The 18,734-nt window shown below is 56.6% G+C and overlaps 3 protein-coding genes across 3 annotated transcripts in view; 1 reads left to right on the top strand and 2 right to left on the bottom strand.

Moving 5' to 3' along the window:
* Positions 1-74: 74 nt before the first annotated feature.
* Positions 75-4,142, bottom strand: Nap1 (actin-like protein; the record flags this gene model as incomplete). Its single annotated transcript, XM_002946713.1, has 8 exons — positions 75-267; positions 912-1,082; positions 1,896-2,023; positions 2,436-2,572; positions 2,868-3,022; positions 3,487-3,701; positions 3,883-3,983; positions 4,100-4,142. 8 exons carry the CDS (start codon positions 4,140-4,142, stop codon positions 75-77), a joined length of 1,143 nt encoding a protein of 380 aa, XP_002946759.1.
* A 1,900-nt stretch (positions 4,143-6,042) lies between these two features.
* On the bottom strand, positions 6,043-11,004 carry VOLCADRAFT_103186 (uncharacterized protein; the record flags this gene model as incomplete). The annotated part of the gene is made up of 6 exons (XM_002946712.1): positions 6,043-6,363; positions 6,787-6,913; positions 7,753-7,874; positions 8,606-8,913; positions 9,643-9,948; positions 10,978-11,004. The coding sequence occupies 6 exons, from the start codon at positions 11,002-11,004 to the stop codon at positions 6,195-6,197; spliced, it is 1,059 nt and encodes a 352-aa protein (XP_002946758.1). The 3' UTR covers positions 6,043-6,194.
* Positions 11,005-11,541: 537 nt separating this feature from the next.
* The window catches only part of VOLCADRAFT_116202 (uncharacterized protein), a gene marked incomplete at both ends in the record, with an annotated part of 9,063 nt that continues 1,870 nt past the window's right edge, over positions 11,542-18,734 (top strand). The window contains 12 exons of the mRNA XM_002946898.1: positions 11,542-11,692; positions 12,484-12,714; positions 13,347-13,399; positions 13,733-14,575; positions 14,873-15,058; positions 15,092-15,300; positions 15,583-15,886; positions 15,916-15,940; positions 16,456-16,580; positions 16,824-17,093; positions 17,486-18,384; positions 18,620-18,672. Coding sequence (XP_002946944.1) covers positions 11,542-11,692; positions 12,484-12,714; positions 13,347-13,399; positions 13,733-14,575; positions 14,873-15,058; positions 15,092-15,300; positions 15,583-15,886; positions 15,916-15,940; positions 16,456-16,580; positions 16,824-17,093; positions 17,486-18,384; positions 18,620-18,672 — 3,349 coding nt within the window. The remainder of the gene's footprint in view (positions 11,693-12,483; positions 12,715-13,346; positions 13,400-13,732; positions 14,576-14,872; positions 15,059-15,091; positions 15,301-15,582; positions 15,887-15,915; positions 15,941-16,455; positions 16,581-16,823; positions 17,094-17,485; positions 18,385-18,619; positions 18,673-18,734) is intronic.

Here is an 18,734-nt window from a genome sequence, read left to right as displayed (position 1 = left end):
TAAACTCGCCGCCACCGTAAATTCGTGCTTGTCAGTACACAGCCCAGACGCTCAAATCAGCTCAAGTACGTGGCTCAGAAGCACTTGCGGTGTACGATGGACGGCCCATACTCGTCGTACTCGTCTCGAGTGACCCATTTGCTAGAAAAGGACGCCAACGACGCCAGCACGCTGCCGCCTATCCAAACCAGGAATTTGCGCTCCGGAGGCGCTACCACACGTACCGTAGCAGAGGGGGGCGCCATGGCCGTAACCTCCTTGGTCAGCCTGCAGTCAGCACCACAGAAGTACGTCGGTGCTTTTCATCGGAGCCTACATGTGCTAAGTAGGATTTGGAGACAGACCGTGCATGAATGATAATCTGGAGTAGCAATGTTTTTTAGTGCAGAGCACCTAATGATATAATTTAAAATTGAAGCGCTATAAAGTATGTATGCGTGCTTCCCTAGCTTTATTTAAGTCGACACGATTTAAATTTCTGCCAGTGAGCAACAACCAAAAATTGCAGCGCTTGCTGGCGCCCAGCGTTCCAATTTCAAGTTAAATTCAAAAGCTAAAACTAGGTATGAGTGAGACGGCAAGGCTGTCTACTAGTTTACTGACCAGCCTTTCTTCAATTTTGGCATATACCGGGATGACCTAGATCGGGAAACAGTTCCAAAGTCCCAACAGTAGCCCCGGTCCTAAATTTCTCAAGACACTCCATCACGCATCCACGCGCTACCCTGCATACGTGATCTGCTTTGCACTGGCTGCGACCCCTCGCCCCTACAGCCAGCCACCCAACCACAGAGATAGATGTGACGCAGCATCCTTCTTTGACACCCGCATCATCCGTCAGAACATTGCCTGAGCACTGCACCGGTGACGCGCTCACATGTGTGTGCGACAGCGCGCGCGCCCACACGCACCTCGCAGCAATCCCCTCCACCATCGTCGTTCCGCCGGACAGCACCAGGTTCTCCAGTAGGTTCTTTCGCACGTCGATGTCGCAAGCGTTGATGGAATCCGTCAACATCTTGTGGATGCCGCTTCCCTGCTCCAGGCCCAACGGCGACGGGTCGAACAGCACCTCCGAGCACCTAGGCATCCACGTTCAGCAGTAGCAGCGAGAGGAGGCAATAGTCGGGGATGGAGGGGAGAGGAGAAGCGCGTCTGTGTGTTAAGTATTACATGTTGAACATGATCTGCTGCCTGCAAGCCCCAAGCCGTGTGGGTCCGGCGCATGTTGTAGCGTATGTCTGTCCTCTTTCCTGCAAGGCCAGTCAACCGTGCTGGAAAATGTGTGTATCGTAGATAAGTCGTGCCTGAATGAATTACACACTCACTCTCTCTAACACACACTCACTCTCTCTCATACACACTCTCTCACACACACACACACTCTCTCTAACACACACTCACCCTCTCTCTCATACACACTCTCTCTAACACACACTCACTCTCTCTAACACACACTCACTCTCTCTCTCATACACACTCTCTATCACACACGCTCACTCTCTCTCTCACACACACTCACTCTCTCTCATACACACTCTCTCACACACACACACTCTCTCTCACACACACTCACTCTCCCACACACACACTCACACTCTCTCACACACGCTCACACGTGTGCACCTGTGTGCACACCTGTACGCACCTACCGCCATCATGCATGCGTGCTTTGGCTATTTGGCGGTATGGTGACATGAATATGCCGTACTGGATACGGCAGCAGCCGTGGCGAGTATTTAAAGTGCATCTGTACAGGACGGGTATTGTAGCATGTATGTATGTACATAGTGGAAGGGGAACATCGCCTATGTTTAAACACACCTTTTTGAGCAGGAAAAACTCAACTTACATTGGATACATTTGATATTTTACACGTGACCCTGGACACCCACCTGAATCTCTCCTCCCCCACGCTGATGGTGGTGCCGTCCGGAAGCTGATAATCCTTGCACATCACGGAATTGGATCGAGCCACTCGCAGCTCCGACTCAAAATCCAGAGCCACATACGCCAAGCGCTCCTGGGACAAGAATTACAAGTTAATGGTTCCGCATGAATGGGGGGGAGATATAAGGAATTTTGGGTTTTAAGGTATATGCACTGCGTTAGCTTGTGTAGTAGCTGGTACACAGTACGGCTCTACAAATACGCGCGAAGCGCGACCACCAGCATCTCGATAGGCCTTTTCAGCGGCCAGCTACTACAGCTTGATAAAAGTGAGTTGGTTGCAAGGGCGGCCGGGAAAGGTTGGGGCGGGCAGGAGGCGGGAAATAGCGACGCGGCAGCCGCATGTTCAGGTTCGCAAAAAAAAGCAGCCCGGGCAGTCGCATGAACCTGGCTCAAGATTTGCATGTCGCCCGAAGTAGGTCGGGGTTTTATCCATCCACGAGATTTCCCGTTCCACACCAAACCCTTTTCTGAAAGAGTCGTACTTTGATGTCGCGCACGATTTCCATCTCAGCAGTGTTGATCAGCTTGACTCCGGACTCAGTCAACATGCGAGACAAGTGTTGTGTGACGTCCCGCCCAGCCACATCCAGTCGACGAATGGCGTGGGGCATCGAAAAACCTGCAATTGTTTCCGCCCAACCAGCCGTGCATGGGGAATGAGGATTATGAGAAGTGTGGATAAGTAATCCGGAGGGAAAGATTGAGTTCTCATGCGATGCCGGTCGGTCACCCCCCTCCCCCTCAACTCCTGCATACATGCATACGATTCATGCTCGCTGTTCTCATACTCCCCTTCCTTTTTAAAGTACAATGAAAGCACTCCTTGTCAAGGATTCCATTGGACCTCTCCGCGAGTGATCGCAGCCGTGCAAACCCCCCCCCACACACACACATGGCCCCCCCCACACACGCACCTTCATACACAGGCACCGCATGCGACACGCCGTCTCCGATGTCCAGCACCATCCCTGTGGTTCGCCCTGAGGCGTACAGAGACAGCACCGCCTGAATGGCCACGTACAGCGCGGGGACCTGAAACGTCTCCATCATAATTTCCGTGGTCTTCTCCCTGTGCGCCACAGACCGTCGCCACCACCCCAGGTGGTGGCGAGGATGCGTGTGGGTGTGGGGCATGTGGGGGATGGTGCAGAGGATGCCTGTGGGTGCAGAGTACAACAGTCGATGAGGAAACCTAGGCTGCTGCTCTCCCTCGCAGCGCCCATTCCCCGCCTTTTCCTCTTCATCCGCTTTTTCCCGGCCCACCGTCCGCGGCAGTAGCACATTACGTGACACTTGCAAAAGTGGAAAAATGTATTGTATATGCATTAAAAATTTATATTTGTGTTCTTTGAAAGGATCACGCAATTTTTTTGTTCTTCTGTGGACTTCAATAAAGAGAACCGTCCTTCGGCGATTCCTTGCCCGAAAGCCTGCTACAGCCACCACTGCAACAACTGCAACCACCGCATACATAAAACAGTGTGGTATGGATCTGAAGGGATCACCGGTGGCAGCCCCCACCCAAAAACCGACCTGTTGTTCTTGGGGTTCCTAGGCGCCTCTGTAAGCATGATAGGCCGCTCGGTGGTGTCCACTCTCAGCTCATTGTGAAAGGTGTGCCGCCAAACCGCCTCCATGTCGTCCCAGTTGGTCACGATGCCGTGCTCGATAGGGTACGACAGAGACAACACGCCGCGCTTGGCCTGCGCCTCATCGCCTACGTAGACCTCGCGCGCGGACATGCCGACCTGAGAGCGGCACAGTGGGTAGAGAGGGTGAGGGAAGGAGGAGGGAGGAGGAAGATGTCCTGGAGGCCGCCAGCGGCCAAGCCAAGCATGGCATGCAGGACTTTAAGGCCACACCACCTTTTAGGTGGTAAAATGCTTATTATGATGAGATAAAAATTTACTTTCAGAATATTTCATTTACCATGGCCATGAAATGACGGGGTCGCCCAGTTACACTTGCAAACATTACGCGTGGTGCGTCCTCGCCCGAAAAACCGGCCTTTACAACGCCCGAGCCATTGTCTGCAATACATTTTATTATTTACTACCAACTCAGCGTGAAATTCTTCAAGGTAGCCTTCGGCGCGTAGGTAGCGCAAACCAACCAACCGCTAGACAGGCCGATCATGTGCCCTTACCGCAAACAATTGCGCAGTCCGCAGGTGCCGATAAACACGACATAATTTAATTCCTTGCCTTATATAAATCCCTATTACGCACTATTTTTTATGACCTGCTTAGTAAATGGTCGCCGGGGGACAGTCAAATTTGACCGCGAGGGACGAAACGGACCGCAAGTTCTCACGTTGCCGGAAATATGCGTTGCCCACCCCTATATGTGATGTCAAAAGTACCTTGCCGTTGGGCGTTGGGCCGGAGTGGTCCCCATCCGTTGGGCCCCGAACGTTGGTCGTTGCGCAGATACTAACTTTGTGGGCCTGCGTAGCTGCGATCCTAAATTACAGAGTCCCTGACAACTGGCAGCGCAGATAAAAAAAAGCGATCGACATAGTTGCTTTAGACGAAATCATTTATCATCACATAACGTTATTTGGGGCTCCGCTTAGGCCAGTATAGGCCAGTATAGTTCAATTGCTCGTCCCTCCCGTTCCTAATTGCCAGGTCGTAAAATGGAAAGGTGCAAATGTTTTAAGATTGATCAAAGATCCCCGAGCTCCTACAAACACGGTACAGTTAGGTAGTTCCGCAACATTTTGCCATAGCAATGCCTTGACATGTCGGCTTGTTGTCGGTTCCCCTATCCCAGTTACTCAAAGACAGTACCAAATGCACAACATGGAATCAACCATCACTGCATCCTCTCCCTTCGTTGGTTTTCCATTACGCATATTTCGATTGCACCTACGTTCCGGATCTCCCCCAGCTTCATGATTTTCACTCCGCATCCTCAGCAAATCGTGTGGCGTAACAACAACCGAAAACTGCTGACTGCTACATATTGCTGAAGAAAGCTTAAGGCAAAGGAACTCGTCGGCGCTCCTGAGTTCATTCTCGTTGCTCTCTGAAGGCTACAGCGGAAATCCTGTGTAGTGTGTATGTGTGAATGTGTTACATGGTTGGGGGTGCGCGACCCCATACCTGTAAGACTACCCATACGAGCCGAAGGCCCAAGGGCAATATCTATACGCCAAAAAGCCATGGAGGACAGGAAAACACCGCACTGTCAGCCCAGACTACCGCCCAAAGGGGATAACTGAGTTGCGGTGAGCCAACATACTCTCGCCAGACGTACTGGCTCCCATTTCATGGCCTCCAACATGCTCTGTGTTAGTGTATTAGTTCGCGATGCGTTTAAAAAGCTAGGACCTGGTCTTGCTTTTGGAGGCCACCCGAGAGGGGGAACGAAAGGTGGCGCAAGAGAGGGTGCGAGAGAGAGGGGGGAGAGAGTGCGAGGGGAGCTAGGGGGAGAGCGAGAGAGGGAGCGAGGTGGACAGCGAGGACAGCGAGGGAGAGAGCTAGGGGGAGAGTGAGAGATGGACAGCGAGAGAGGGCGCGAGAGAGGGAGCGCGCGAGGGGAGTGACATGGGGCCACGGATGTGGCTGTGGACTGTGGGCACAGATGTGCATGGACAACAGGATACCGGCCTCAATAGCGCGGTAGGTCTTACAGGTCTTACACTGAAATATTGGATAGGGATGGGGATGGAGGGAGGAATGGAGGGAGGAATGGAGGGAGCGAGGGAGAAGCTTCCTCTGCTTTCTTCGGGAGCAGATCCGTAGAATCTTTCATTCCTTCACCTGCACCGCACCGCGCGGCCAACCACGCGGCTAAGATGTGCAGCTTCCCTGGAGCAATCCAGGCCCCCCTGGACCAGCGGACCTACCACACCACCAGACCTCCGCAATAATATCCGTATGATCGCAGCCGTGTAGTTCTCCAAGTTTCACAGTGCATCGACGCAGCAATGAAACGTAGCAGGAAAATGCTTTTGCACCATTCACGGTGACACGAACAGACCTCGCGTCCTTGCTCGCTCGCTCGCTTTGCGCTTCTTTCCCGATGTCTCCATACCTACACACACACACCCGACCCCACATGTGTGTGTGTGTGTGTTTGTGTGGTTACATGGGGTTACATAGCTCCGGATGCACAATCGCTTCAGCTCCTGTGCTCAGTCAGTTCCTGCCGCGGCGGCTCAGATCAGTGGAACGTCACAAATAGATGTTTTTTTTAACTTGTAATACAATTTTCCGACATAATCCTAAAACATCTCACTCCAAGATTAGGGTACGCAACCCGTGGTGCAGGTTCAAATCCTGTTGGTCACGCAGCTGTTCCCCCGCAGACGTCTCCACCAGGCGAAGACTCTCCAACTGCGGCAGCTGCCCCGCAAGAAGGTCCGCCACCCGACCTGAATTCAGCTCCAACTCCGGATTGCCGCTGCAAAGGGGAAAGCAGTACAGTACAGCTTAATGCAGTACGGTATAGCTTAATGCAGTACAGTACATAGTAGTACGAGCTCCCACTCGCGGCTCACTTCTCTAAAACACTTCCACCCAGTCGGCCATCTGGTTGCCCAGGTTGTTGTTATGACCCAGCCAGCCAGCCATCAACCGCTCCTGACAACGTAGCTCCAACTCCCGCCCTAGCTACATACATACATACATACATACATACATACATACATACATACATACATACATACATACATACATACATACATACATACATCATGCCAGCCAGCCAGCCAGCCCCGAAACGATTTCCCCCTCCAGCCTCCTTTCCAGTCATCCAGTCCCCCCTAGCCCCCCCTAGCACCTCCCACTCTTCAGCCCCTACCCCCCTACCCCCTACCCCCCCCACCTGAGGTCCAGGGAGGTCAGCTGCGTGAGGTCAGCCACACCCAGGGGTAGGGTGCCCAGTCCGCAGCCTTGCAGCCCCAGGTGCCCCAGCCGGGTCAGACACACCAGCTCGCTGAAACCTCGGTCGCCTGAACACCACACAAGGGAACAGCGAAGGGGCAGCAATGAGGAGGAAGAGATGTATGAAAACGGAGGGAGGAGAAAAAAGGTGGAGAAGAAGGAGAAGAGATGCTGCGTCAGCATCTAGCATATACCGGATGCAAAACACCGTTCACCCTTTCATCCTCCCCTCCCCTCCCTTCCCTACCCGAATCCCTTCCAAACCCCAAAGCCCCCACCCAACCAATCATTTAAGAAACCTGCCGCGCCCCCGGGGCAGTGTTTTTTTTGTAATATATATTACTTTTTTTGGGAATAAATGGGGGTCTGAGCCTGGAAGAAATGGAATCGTTGGGTCAGTTGGCCGTACTGGTTCATTACTTCGGCCATAAGTCGCCCCAAATGCCTTCTGCACATATAAAGCTGACCATTTGGAGCTTATACATTATTTATATATAAGATATTTGATGATATCACCATGAGACGGCCCGCTGTTGCATTCAACTTAGGTCAACGGGGCATTTGTTCATTCTTGACCAAAGCAAACGGCTCAGAAACTCCGCAGACGCAATGCCCCAAACAATTCGAAGAAGAACTAGATAGGGACCAGCTGACAGCGCGGACGATCGACAACCTTGTGTGTGTTTCCAGACGTCAGGTGTTGTTTAAAAGCACACCGTAAGGCCTTTGAAGGGGGGGGTCTGGGGGGGGGCGCAGCCCCCCCCAGCGACTATACAAATAGGAATTGTAACCTCAAGAAACACCCAGTTCGCTACTCTAGGGTACTAGGCCCAAAACGAAAAAAAAACACTGCCCCGGGGGACACCCAAACCGTCCCAGTGCCCCATTCCCCTCCCCCCCCACACACCAGATTCCTTCAGATAACGCAGTACGGCGGCTCCCATGTTGCGGTGTCTGTAGGAGACTTCGGGCTGCGCCAAATTGCCTAGCGGGTTGCCGCCCAGGTCCAGCCGCCGCAAGTTGGTTAGCCTGTGACCCATGAGGGACCCCCATGAGGAAGGGGGAGAAGGAGGGAAGGAGGGGGGGAGGCCTTGGATAGAACCGCAGGAAGGAAAACGCGTGACACGCAGATCGCAGTAGTGAAAAGCATCAAGGAGACTTTTTACAACGCGGAAAATCAAAAAGCTTCCCAGAAAAGAAGCGGCAGATAGCGGATAGATAAACACCGGGAGGGCGGGACGGGAGGGTGCACCCCGCAGGCACCGCACCACACCGCACAGCACCGCAACGTGAAGTGGAGGAAGTGGAGGAAAGTGACGTGACGAGTGGAGGCTGGAGGATATGCCGATGAGGACGGAAAGAAAACCGCAGAAGCTCGAAGGCAGCCAGGGCGACGGGGCGAGTTTGGTTGGTTGGCGGGTTGGGGAGAGGGATTATTTGCAAAGTCAAAGTCAAGGGCAGGGTAGTGTGGGGTAGTGTGGGGAGGGAGACAAGAGGGCTGAGAGAGCAGTGTGGGGGGGGACGACAAGAAAGAGAGGAGAAGGCACCAAAGTATGAAGACAGGTTTAAAAACCGCGAAGGGGGATACCGATCCCTGTTTCCACTCTCTTAGCAAACATAACCCTCACTTTCAATCTTCCTCTTCAACATCATTTCAATTCAACTTCGATCCCCATGTCAATCTTTTTAAACTACGGTCCCAACCCCGCAACCTGACAAGCCCTACTCGAAAAGAACGCGCCCCCGCCAACCCAACCCACCGCGTCATTGTGTAAGGCAGCGCCACAATATTGCAGTTCCGTAGCTGCAACACCTCCACCGCCGCCATGCCGCAGCCATTCTCCTCCATCTGTGGCGGCAACCACGCATCCAGTGACACCACCCCAGCGTGCCCTAACGGGCACCGGTCCATACTCAACAGACGTAGCTCCCGTAGCCCCGAAACCGCTTTGTACGGCACCCGGCGCAGTCCGCAGCTCTCCAGTGTTAACTCTCGAAGGTGGGGGAGGCGGTACGACACCCAGGAAGGCAGCTCCCCCAGCCGCTGGTGGCCGCCTAGGTGCAGAGCCTGGACGGGGGGGTTTGCGGATTCCGAAACCAAACGGTAGTCGGTTGTCGGCCTCACAACGGCCTCGGCAGAAGATAAATGTTGTTACGCACATACATACACACACAAACACACATATGGCTGGCGATATATAGACACGATTCAGAAAGCAAAATATGCTGACTGCTGGCCACCCGCCTCCCAAGGAGTGGGGTTGGGGACGTTTACATGGTGTTTCCAGCAATACATTTCTTTACTTGAAATAATATCTCCAGAGCTGCCCATATCCGCAGACCCATATCTCCCAGCCGCGATGTACAACGAGCATTCCAGCACGTCACGTCAGGCATGTCCCAAACAGTAGAGAGGGGAAAGGCAAGGGTGTATCACAACCTTGTGGCAGGAAGAGAAGAGTAAACAACAGCTCCAGACAGCGTTTCCCCCTCCCCCCCACATCCCCCCTTGACCACCCAGACATCCGACACGTCGCGTCGTGTCGCGTCATGAGAATACATACACCTGCGCTCATGAACACGCAAAAAAAAGCCGTGCATACATACATACAGATGCATGCCGTCGTACACATATTGCCGTACAGCGTATGTATATAAATGAATAGATATAAATACTCGCCGTCAGGCCCGTCAATGCCGACCATTCCTCCGGGATGTAACCCAGGCCCTCCATCGTTGCTGGCTCCAGGGTGATGCTCAGCTCGTGTAAACCGTGCAGCGCCCCCAGTGCCTCCACCTGGGCACTCCCCTCCTGCGTGTCGAACTGATAGCCGCCGCGGCACAGCGAGAGACGCCGCAGCCGCTGAGATAGCGGCAGCGCCGCGGGCAAGGGCCGCAACGGCGTCGGCGCCGGCGGTGGCAGCCGCGACATGCCGTCGGCGTCGACGTCGGGAGCCACTGGCGTCGGTGGTGTCGACGCTGGTGGTGGTGGTGGTGGCAGGTTGAGCAGTACGGATATGTCCGGCAGGAGGTTGCAGGCGCTGATGAGGTGCAGCTCCGTGAGGGCGGGCATGGCTGCGAGCATCGCCATCAGGTCGGACGGCTGTAAGGCGCGGAGGGCGGAGGGCGAAGGGGGGAAATAAGTTATGGGCCGGGTTGAAAAGGAATATATATATATAAAGGAATATATATATCTTTATGTATATATTCTATACATATATATATACATAGAATATATAAATATATATATAGAAAGAGACAAGAGAGAGAAAGAGAGAGAGAGTCAGGACGGGAGGAAAGGCGGGTTAGGGAAGGGATTCAGGATATTTGCGCTAGATAAAGCTGGCTGTACGGATTGGAAATACATGCCAGCCGCCCTTGCCGTACTTGACAACCGCCTGCACTACCCCCTTCCCAGGCGGGTCAATGACCTCAAGGCTAGTGGAACAGTACGACAGTTGTGGCGGATTCGGCGGGGCTTGGGGTTGCCTCGAGTGGCCCCGGTTGGACTGAAGAGACAATACACATGAACGAGGAGGGCTAACCTCTGGCTTTGACCCAGATCAACTATTGGCCACAAACCCCCCAAACACACACACCAAACAAACCCCCCCCCGCTCCCTTGGCTCGACACCACAAAGGATGGCCCCCTTGGGGATTTCCCCTTGTAACCCTAAGACCCCATCCCAAATACAAGCTGTGAAGAAGCGCGCGCGCCTGCAGATCGTGCCTGCCCCCCGCGCCGCTGCCATATCCGACCACAGAGATGCGTTGCTCTGTATGGGAGACTCGTAAGACCTCAACGCAAGGCGCGCGCCGCTGAAGCCATCTGGAGATTGCATCACGGCTGAGAAAGGCGGGTCGATTGGGGCGGCTGTGGGCCCAGAAGCCGTGGCGGCCGGAGGGGAAATGGCCAGTGCTGCTGCGAACTCTGCCACCACGGCTGCTGCTGCTGCTGCTGCCGCCAGCTTCGTCCAAAACGCGATAAGGAGCACGGAAGGCTGCGCTGCGAAGGATTTGAGAGCGGTAAACTTCCCAGCTGCGTGGATGATACGAGCAGGAGGCACATTGTGTAAGAGAGGCAGGAGTGAGATCTGCAGTGAAGACGTATGCAATTTGCAAGTTGACCTACGGGGCGTTTATGTCCAAATCTCGCCATAGGGCAGGACGAGAGTTGCATGCCGAGAGCCAGCGCTTACAGACCAGGCAGGCGCCACTACGAAGTTCGGTACTGTTAAGCCATTTCAAAACAGATTTTAAAAGCCCGTCATCTAAGTCTTCAAAGCAACCCATGTCTTTTGAGCTTTGTCTCGTTGCGGAAGCTGGTACCCCTACCGGCCGAACCCGCGAAACAGAAACTACATTCTATACAATGCTATGCACGCCATTTGAGTACCAAGGCAGAACCTGTATTATTGGTAGTTTGTCACAAGCGTGACACGAAGCCCTGAGAGAAACGAATGACTCGTACGTGTAAAAAGTTTTCGGTCCAGCCTTTGGGACATCGAGGAATTTTGCCTCGTCTAATCGATCCAAGCCAAGACAGCAGTTTAACTTCCCTGGGCCCAATACTACAAATGCATGGTGGACTTGAGTCTCTGTGTTTTACATAATAACCCAACGACCTGCGCAACAACGGCACCTCGTCCCAATTCTAACCCTACCCGCCAACCCAAAAGACAACTGATGCTTGCTCATGGCGGCACAAGCCTCAAGGAACCTGAAGGATTCTCAAGGCGTCACTCCGTCCCCAGCTGGCTACGTTTGGAGCGAGAGGCTAAATCTATCTGGCAGCAGTAGCCCTGCCGACTTGCGGCCCAGCAACTGCCCCGGCCTGCTTGCCGTTGGTAAGTCCTAGTTCTGCTCTTTTCTAGTTCGAATTTCTCGGACTTTAAAAATAGAAATCCTTCTGCGGCTTTCAAAAGCGAGCTCGCGACGGATGACGACCGTTATCGTTCATGTGACGCGGTTGTGCAAGGGTCACCGTGGTAACGACGACGAGTCCGAGGGTCTGGGTCGGTGGCAAATCAGATCGCTGACCTTGGGCAGTCTTGGACACGGAGCCCTTCCGCCCTCCTTTACTATCGTTTGAAAAATTCAGCTTCGCTTATCTTGCAGACTGAAATTTTTTCATTATTTCCTTCGCCTTTGCAGATGTATCAAATCCTGAATCGCGGCTGTGTGGCGCACATCGCATCACGTAGCGATCGAGCGATCGATCCAGACAAGACCCATGGCATCCACATATCCTCCCTTGAGTCACGTCGCTTTTTACCCTTCTCGCCCACAAACTTCTCTTCCCTCCCCCACTCCCCCCCTCGCATGAACTCACATCAAAACACTCTTAAGTCCCCGCGTTACCTGCGAACCTCCAAGCTCTGACCCGCCCCTTCAAACCGCATCGTGGCAATCCCTCCCTCACCCCTTTCCCGATCCCCCCAAACCTAAAAGAAACTAAACCCAATTCGAACGCCCCTCCGGAACCCTTGTTGGGCTTCCTCTTCCAACCCGGACTCGGTCCCCTTTTCGATGCCCCTCCTTCCAAATTCAAATTCAAATTCAAATAAATGCATCTTTCCCCATTTCCCATGCCGCTGCTCATTGCACGGGGAACATCACATCACACGCCGTACGACAGCTTCCAGCCACGGCGCCGTCACCCAATCCGCCAACGGCCCTGCTGCGTACGGCAGCTGGGTCGTATTGGCGGTGGGCCAGGAAGACCGGCACCTGGCCCTCTGGGAGCTACGGCCGAGTAGCAGTAGCGGCAGCAGTAGCGGCGGGAACGCGCCCAAGTGGAGCAGCCGGCGTCTGGCGTTAGAGGGCGTGCCGCCGCCCCTTCGCAACGGATACGCACTCACTTTGTCCAGTAAGTTGGTTGGTCCGTCGGTTGGTGGGTTGGTTGATTCATTGGATTTGTTTTCGTTTGGGAAGGTACTGCAGTTGCGATTTAATTTTATTGTGGTTCTTATGGTTGGTTGTTGCAGTCGAAAAGCGACGTTCTAAGGAAGAGTTGTTCGTTGGTTGGTTAGTCAGTTGGTTGGTTCGTTGGTTAGTTACTTGGAGTCTTTTTGTAAAATGTGACAGTGTGTTCGTGTGTGGCGATTATCATGGTAGCCGTTCTCTGTATTGTTTATGTGTAATTTTAGTAAACTACGGTTAGTTGGTTATTTTTGTTGTAAGTTTACGCTGCTTTCAAGGCTTTTAAAAGCCGTTCCTTGGTTTTTAGCTCCTTTCCACTGCCCGTCCGCCACCGCATCATGTTCGTTTCCTCGTGAGCCCTTTCCTAGCGCTACGCCTAGCGCTACCTACCCCTCCCTCCTTTTTTAGTTATGAACGTTGGGAGCTGTTTTCCCTCCTTGACTTTCCATTAATGATTTTCTACTCCCTTTTTTCCCGCGGAATTTCCGCAACCTACAATACAGTTGGACCTTAACTCCCAACCCCCAACCGAAACCATGCCTGCTGGTTGCGCGCCATTACCATTCTTTCCATTCCCAGAGGACAGTTTGTTCGTTGTGGGCGGTCAAGATGCCGTTTGCCACCGCAACGATGTGAGTGGCATCTGCCGGCTGTAGCTGGGTGGCTGGGTGGGTGGGTGGGTGGGTGGGTGGGGCTGCGAAGAGCTCCAAGGGGGTTAGACCTGGGGGAAGGGGGGGGGAGAAGGGAGGGAACGACTGGTGAAGGAAATGGTGGAGAGGGCTTTTGGGGGGAAGGAGAGGGGTGAGAGGGTAAAAAAAGGGAACATCTTTACCTATGCTGGTTTACGGCTGTTCTTCCAGCTACGCTTGTTCCATTTATATTTCGTTTTTTCGTAAAATATTTTTTATATAAATATATTTTAAATATTATATGAAAATGATGTCATCTGTTTCTCCTGAACGCAGATCTTCTTGTTTAACACGATCACAAGCTCTTGGAGCATGGTGGCCTCGCATAGCAATCCCGTGCCGCCTCGCAGCGGCCATGCCTTGTGCGCCATAGGGCCCAGGATCTACATCATCGGCGGCGAAGGCAACGCGCCGCCGGCGCCGCCGGCGCCGCCGCCGTCGCTGCCGCCAACGCCGGAGCATCATCAGGATCATCAGTTCGAGGATGGCGATGGCACAACGGCGGCGGTGGCGGCGGCGCGGGAGGGCTCCGTTGGAGGTGCCGCGGCGGCGGCGCCGCCGCCGCCGCCAAAGGTGCACGACAAGCTAAAGGTGAAGAAGGAGGTTCAGACTGGCGCATGCAGTGGGCCGTACGACAGAGCCGACGCTGATCAGGCGGACAGTCAGCACTCCACGCAGGATGACAACGAGTCCGCGGTCACCGGCAGCGGCGCCGCCAGGAGAGGCAGCGGCGGCGGCAGCGGCAGCGGCGATGGTGGTCGCGTACGACATCAAGTGCGAATGGCAAGGCATTTGGCATCGCCGACGGAGGAAGCCGCAGCTGTCGCAAGCGCGGCGGCGACGAAGGTCAACCGACCCATGGGTCGCGGTGGCATGGCCGTCGTAACTGCAACCGCCGCCGCCGCAGGCGGCGAAGTCGGCGTCGGCGTCGACGGCGTCGACGGCGTCAACGGGGCCGACGGTCACGATACTGCGGACGATGGCGGTGATGGCGATGACGTGGACGGCGGCGGCGGCGGCGGCGGCGATGACGGCGGTGACGGCGGTGACGGGCAAGGACCTGCAAGGTCCGGACCCCCCGCCGATAAGGCCCGATGGGCTCCCGACGGAAGGGCCGTGGTGAGACTTTTTTATTTGTTCTCGACTCATCCATAACCCCTCAATTAACTTTACAAAAGGATTGTAAGAGACCATTTATATGCAAATAATTGCCAATATTTGGCAAATAAGGTAAAAACCATTTTAGCACATTGGGGTTCAGGGCGGTTGGACGCTGGATGTGGGCGGGATGGGTTGCGGGGTCGTGATATCTGTATGTATATCTGGGAGTTGAGATCCTGTGTATAGGGAAAGGCAGCGTGCCCATGCTGGCGACGATGTCATTGTACGGCGGTGGACCCTCATTCAACTGTGCAGGACAGCACTGGTGAGATATCCCGCGGTGCCGCTGGCGCCACAGCCGCCGGCGGCCGTACGAAAAGCATCGGCGGCGGCGGCGGACCCGCCGCCGCTGCCGACGGCTGCGTCCCGGCGCTCCTAGGCGACGTCTGGTGCCTGGATCTCGCCGCCGCAACACTCAGCAAAGTGTACGACGACGTCGACGTACAGCCGCTGCCGCCACCTCAGCGCGCGCAGGAAGGTCGACCGGCGGCTTCGGACGGCCCTGACAGCGCCGACGCCGCGGCAGCGGACGCCACCGCTGCCGCTACCGCTGCCGCTACCGCCGCCGCCGCCGCCGCCGCCGCCGGCTCTCTCCCTGCCGCCCCTCCCCGTCGCAGGGGGCACAGCGCCACATGCCTGGGAGGCTGCATCTTCGTGTTTGGCGGAGAGGGCGTAGATGGCGGGTACGAGTGTTGGCTGTGTTCATCCAAACCTGGAAACCGGGAGGGCGAAATTGGGCCGTTGTGGAGCTAGGCGGGGGGGGGGGCGCGTCGTGTTTTCAAGAGTTTTGCAAACCGGCGGCTCTGAACTAGGAGAGATTTCGACTGGATCGAGACTTTACCGTCGCGCTTCTGCACGTGTCTATGCCTCGGCCCTCTCCACCCTTCCCTAGGGTCCACCGCTACACCCCCACCCCGCACCCCTCACCACTCGCTCCCGTGTCCTGTGTGTTTTGCCGTACACAGCTGTCTGGGCGACTTGTGGCGTTTCGACCCCCGTACCACCAGCTGGACGCGCATGCGGGACGTGGCCGCCGCCGCCGCCGCCGTCACCGTATCCGCCACTGGCGGCGGCGGCGGCAGCAGCAGCGCCGGCGCCGCCGCCGCCGCCGCCACCGCCGCCGGCCGGCCCCCGCCGCGCGCCTTCCACGGCGCTGTCGCACTGTCCCCGTGCCAGATGCTTGTGTTCGGCGGGCGAGACTCGGGGGGGCAGCCGCTGGCGGACGTGTGGGTTTTGGGCATAGGGCCTGACGAGGCGATGGGGTGCAGAGTACGGACGCCGTGTGGTTGCAGCTGCAGGTGCTCCCAGGGCAGAGACTGAGAGGTGGGTTGGGGGGTTTAGGCGCCCCGTGAAGGAGCAGCTAAAGGACCTTCCCTCTAATACTTAAGGTGGTCAACCCCGAGTTACCCTCCACGGACTGTGAATGTACGGCGGAGATGCATTGACCCCCTTTTGTTGATGGCCTTTCCCAACCACCCCTACCCCTACCCCTACCCCTACCCCTACCCCTACCCCTACCCCTACCCCTACCCCTACCCCTACCCCTACCCCTACCCCTACCCCTACCCCTACCCCTACCCCTACCCCTACCCCTACCCCTACCCCTACCCCTACCCCTACCCCTACCCCTACCCCTACCCCTACCCCTACCCCTACCCCTACCCCTACCCCTACCCCTACCCCTACCCCTACCCCTACCCCTACCCCTACCCCTACCCCTACCCCTACCACACGACGACAATCCACCAACCGGGGTTTTGGATACAGCATTACGACACGCGCAAAACACACACACACACACGCGCACGCGCACGGAACACACCCTTTTTGTACGGCAGGTCGGTACGGACACAGCTTGGTGGCGTTGCCGTCGGGTCCGGGGGTGCTGGTCTACAGCTTCGGAGGGTACGGCGGAGCTGGGGGTGCTGCCCCCCTGGAGCCGGAGGCACTGAGAATTCTCCAGGTAGGCCGACGCGTGCGTGTGTTTGTATGTGTGTATGTGTGGGGGGGGCATGTGTGGATTTGCAGGGAGGAGGGTTTCAAACTTACCCCCCTTTTTTTGCTTATGACCCCTTGCGCTCGGGTGTGTGTTTTATGTGTGTGTATCGGCGGGCATGTCCAAAACTTCGTTTTGGGGGGGTTTGAGAACGATAGCACGACACGGCACGAATGCTGTCCGTACTGCGTTTTTCCGTACTGCTCGAAGGGGCATGCAGACGCGGCGACGACGATGGCTGCGGCAGCTTCCATGCTTGCCGCCGCCGCGGCGCCAGCCTCCGAGGTTGGCGGCGGCGGCGGCGGCGGCGGCGGCAGCAACAGCGGCATGGAGAGGCTTCTACCAGCGGCGGCGGCTGCGGCGGCAGTGGCGGCGGGCCCGGCGGTGCCGCAGGCGGAAGCGGGTCGCTCGGTCTCTGACTCCCCGGCGGGAAGTGTTGAGGCGGGCGCGAGTGGCGGCGGCGGTGGTCGTACTGGCGAGGTAAGGGCGGTAGCGGATTGTGAAGGGGCCGCCGCGGCGGTGACCGACGGCACGCTGATGCGTACGGCGCGTACGGCAGTTGGGGCAGCGGAGACATCTCCGCATGTTTATCAACGACGCAGCCGCGACGGCGACGCCACTGCCTAGCCACCACTGCCCCGCCATTGCAGCAGCCGCCAGGCCAACCAAATCCTCTTGAATACAGCATGCCTGAACTATCTGCTGCTGGCGGAGGTCGGAGGTCGGAGGTCGGAGATCCGAATTTAGATCCAAATCCAGCCGCGATCCGCGCGCGCGTCGGAAGTGAAGTACCAGCCAAAAAAGCCCTAAACCCTAAAACCCCACGTCGCAGCCAAGTTAAAAGCGCCCCCGACCCCCCGCCCTTGCCGCAGCCTCAGCCACACAGCGGCACACTCGCCCGCGCGCCGGGCGCGGAGCCCCAGCAGCCCAAGACAGCAGCGCCGCGCCGGCTGTCGTACTCCGGCGGCGGCGGTGTTGGTGGGACGTACGGAACTACAGGCCCTGCGGGCGGAAGCTCAGAAATGCAGCAAGCCTCCGGCGGCGCCGGCGGCAGCGGCGGCGGTGCTGTCCGGAACCATCCGCCGGGGCCGCCGCCTCCGCCGCCTCCTCCTCTTGCATCACCCAGCGGCGCTCCGCAGCAGACACACTTCGCTACCGGCAACGGTCCCAACGGCACCGCCAACGGAATCGGCGGCGCTGTCAACCGCCGCCTAACCAACACCCGCGATCCGTTTGCCGCTGCCGCTGCTGCCGCCGCCGCCGGCACGGCGCGCATCAGTGCGTACGACGGTCGGAGTCCTGACGTCAGCAGCCGTAGCACGGCAGCATTCAAGTTGTTCGTATCGGAATTCCGAGCCCAGCTTATGTCGTACCGGCAGCAGCATCCCGAAGTGGATCTGACGGCGGCGGGATGCGACCTGGCGGCGGCCTGGGTCGCCCTGCCCCAGGAGGTCCGCACCCAGTTCGAAGTGAGTGCGGCGGCCATCGCTGCACAAGAAGAACAGCCGCAACAACAACAACAACAACAGCAACAGCAGCAGCGTCAACAAAAGCGAGTGCAACAGCAGCAGCAGCAGCAACAGCAGCAGCCCGGCGGTGGCGGCGGCGGTGGCGCGGGTGGAGATGACGGGGAACGTGGTGGCGGCGGCGGCGGCGGCGACGACGGTGGTGGTGGCGGCGGCGGCGGCGGCGGCAGCGGCGGCTTGGGGCCTGCTTGGAAACCCCCCGGACTGCGGCGGAATGGTGGTCGAGTGGTTCCGGAGCCGATGGCGTAAGTACCGTACTGTCCGTTGACAATAGGACGCGTTTCACTGGCACTAAGTATGTCGTACTGTGCCGTACCGCGAACTTTATGCCGGAGAAGCGGTATGGATGCTTGTTTTGGGTAGTGTGCGAGGTTACGGAAGGGGAAAAGGGGGGAGGGAGGGAAGGGGGGAAAAGGGGGGGAAATGACACACTATCATACAAACAAATATACATACATACAAACATGCAAACACACGCAGGAAGCGACGTCGGCCAGAGGGACAGGCGCTTCTGGCCGGGCAGTACGGCAGTGGTGGGATGAGCACCGGCAGCGCCGGCGGCGGCGGTGGAGGGGGTGGTAGCGGTGGTAGCGGC

This window comes from Volvox carteri, assembly GCF_000143455.1.
Source record: "Volvox carteri f. nagariensis unplaced genomic scaffold VOLCAscaffold_4, whole genome shotgun sequence".
NCBI lineage: Eukaryota > Viridiplantae > Chlorophyta > Chlorophyceae > Chlamydomonadales > Volvocaceae > Volvox > Volvox carteri.
The sequence above is the reverse complement of the archived record's forward strand: the minus strand, read 5'-3'. Positions and strand labels throughout refer to the sequence as shown.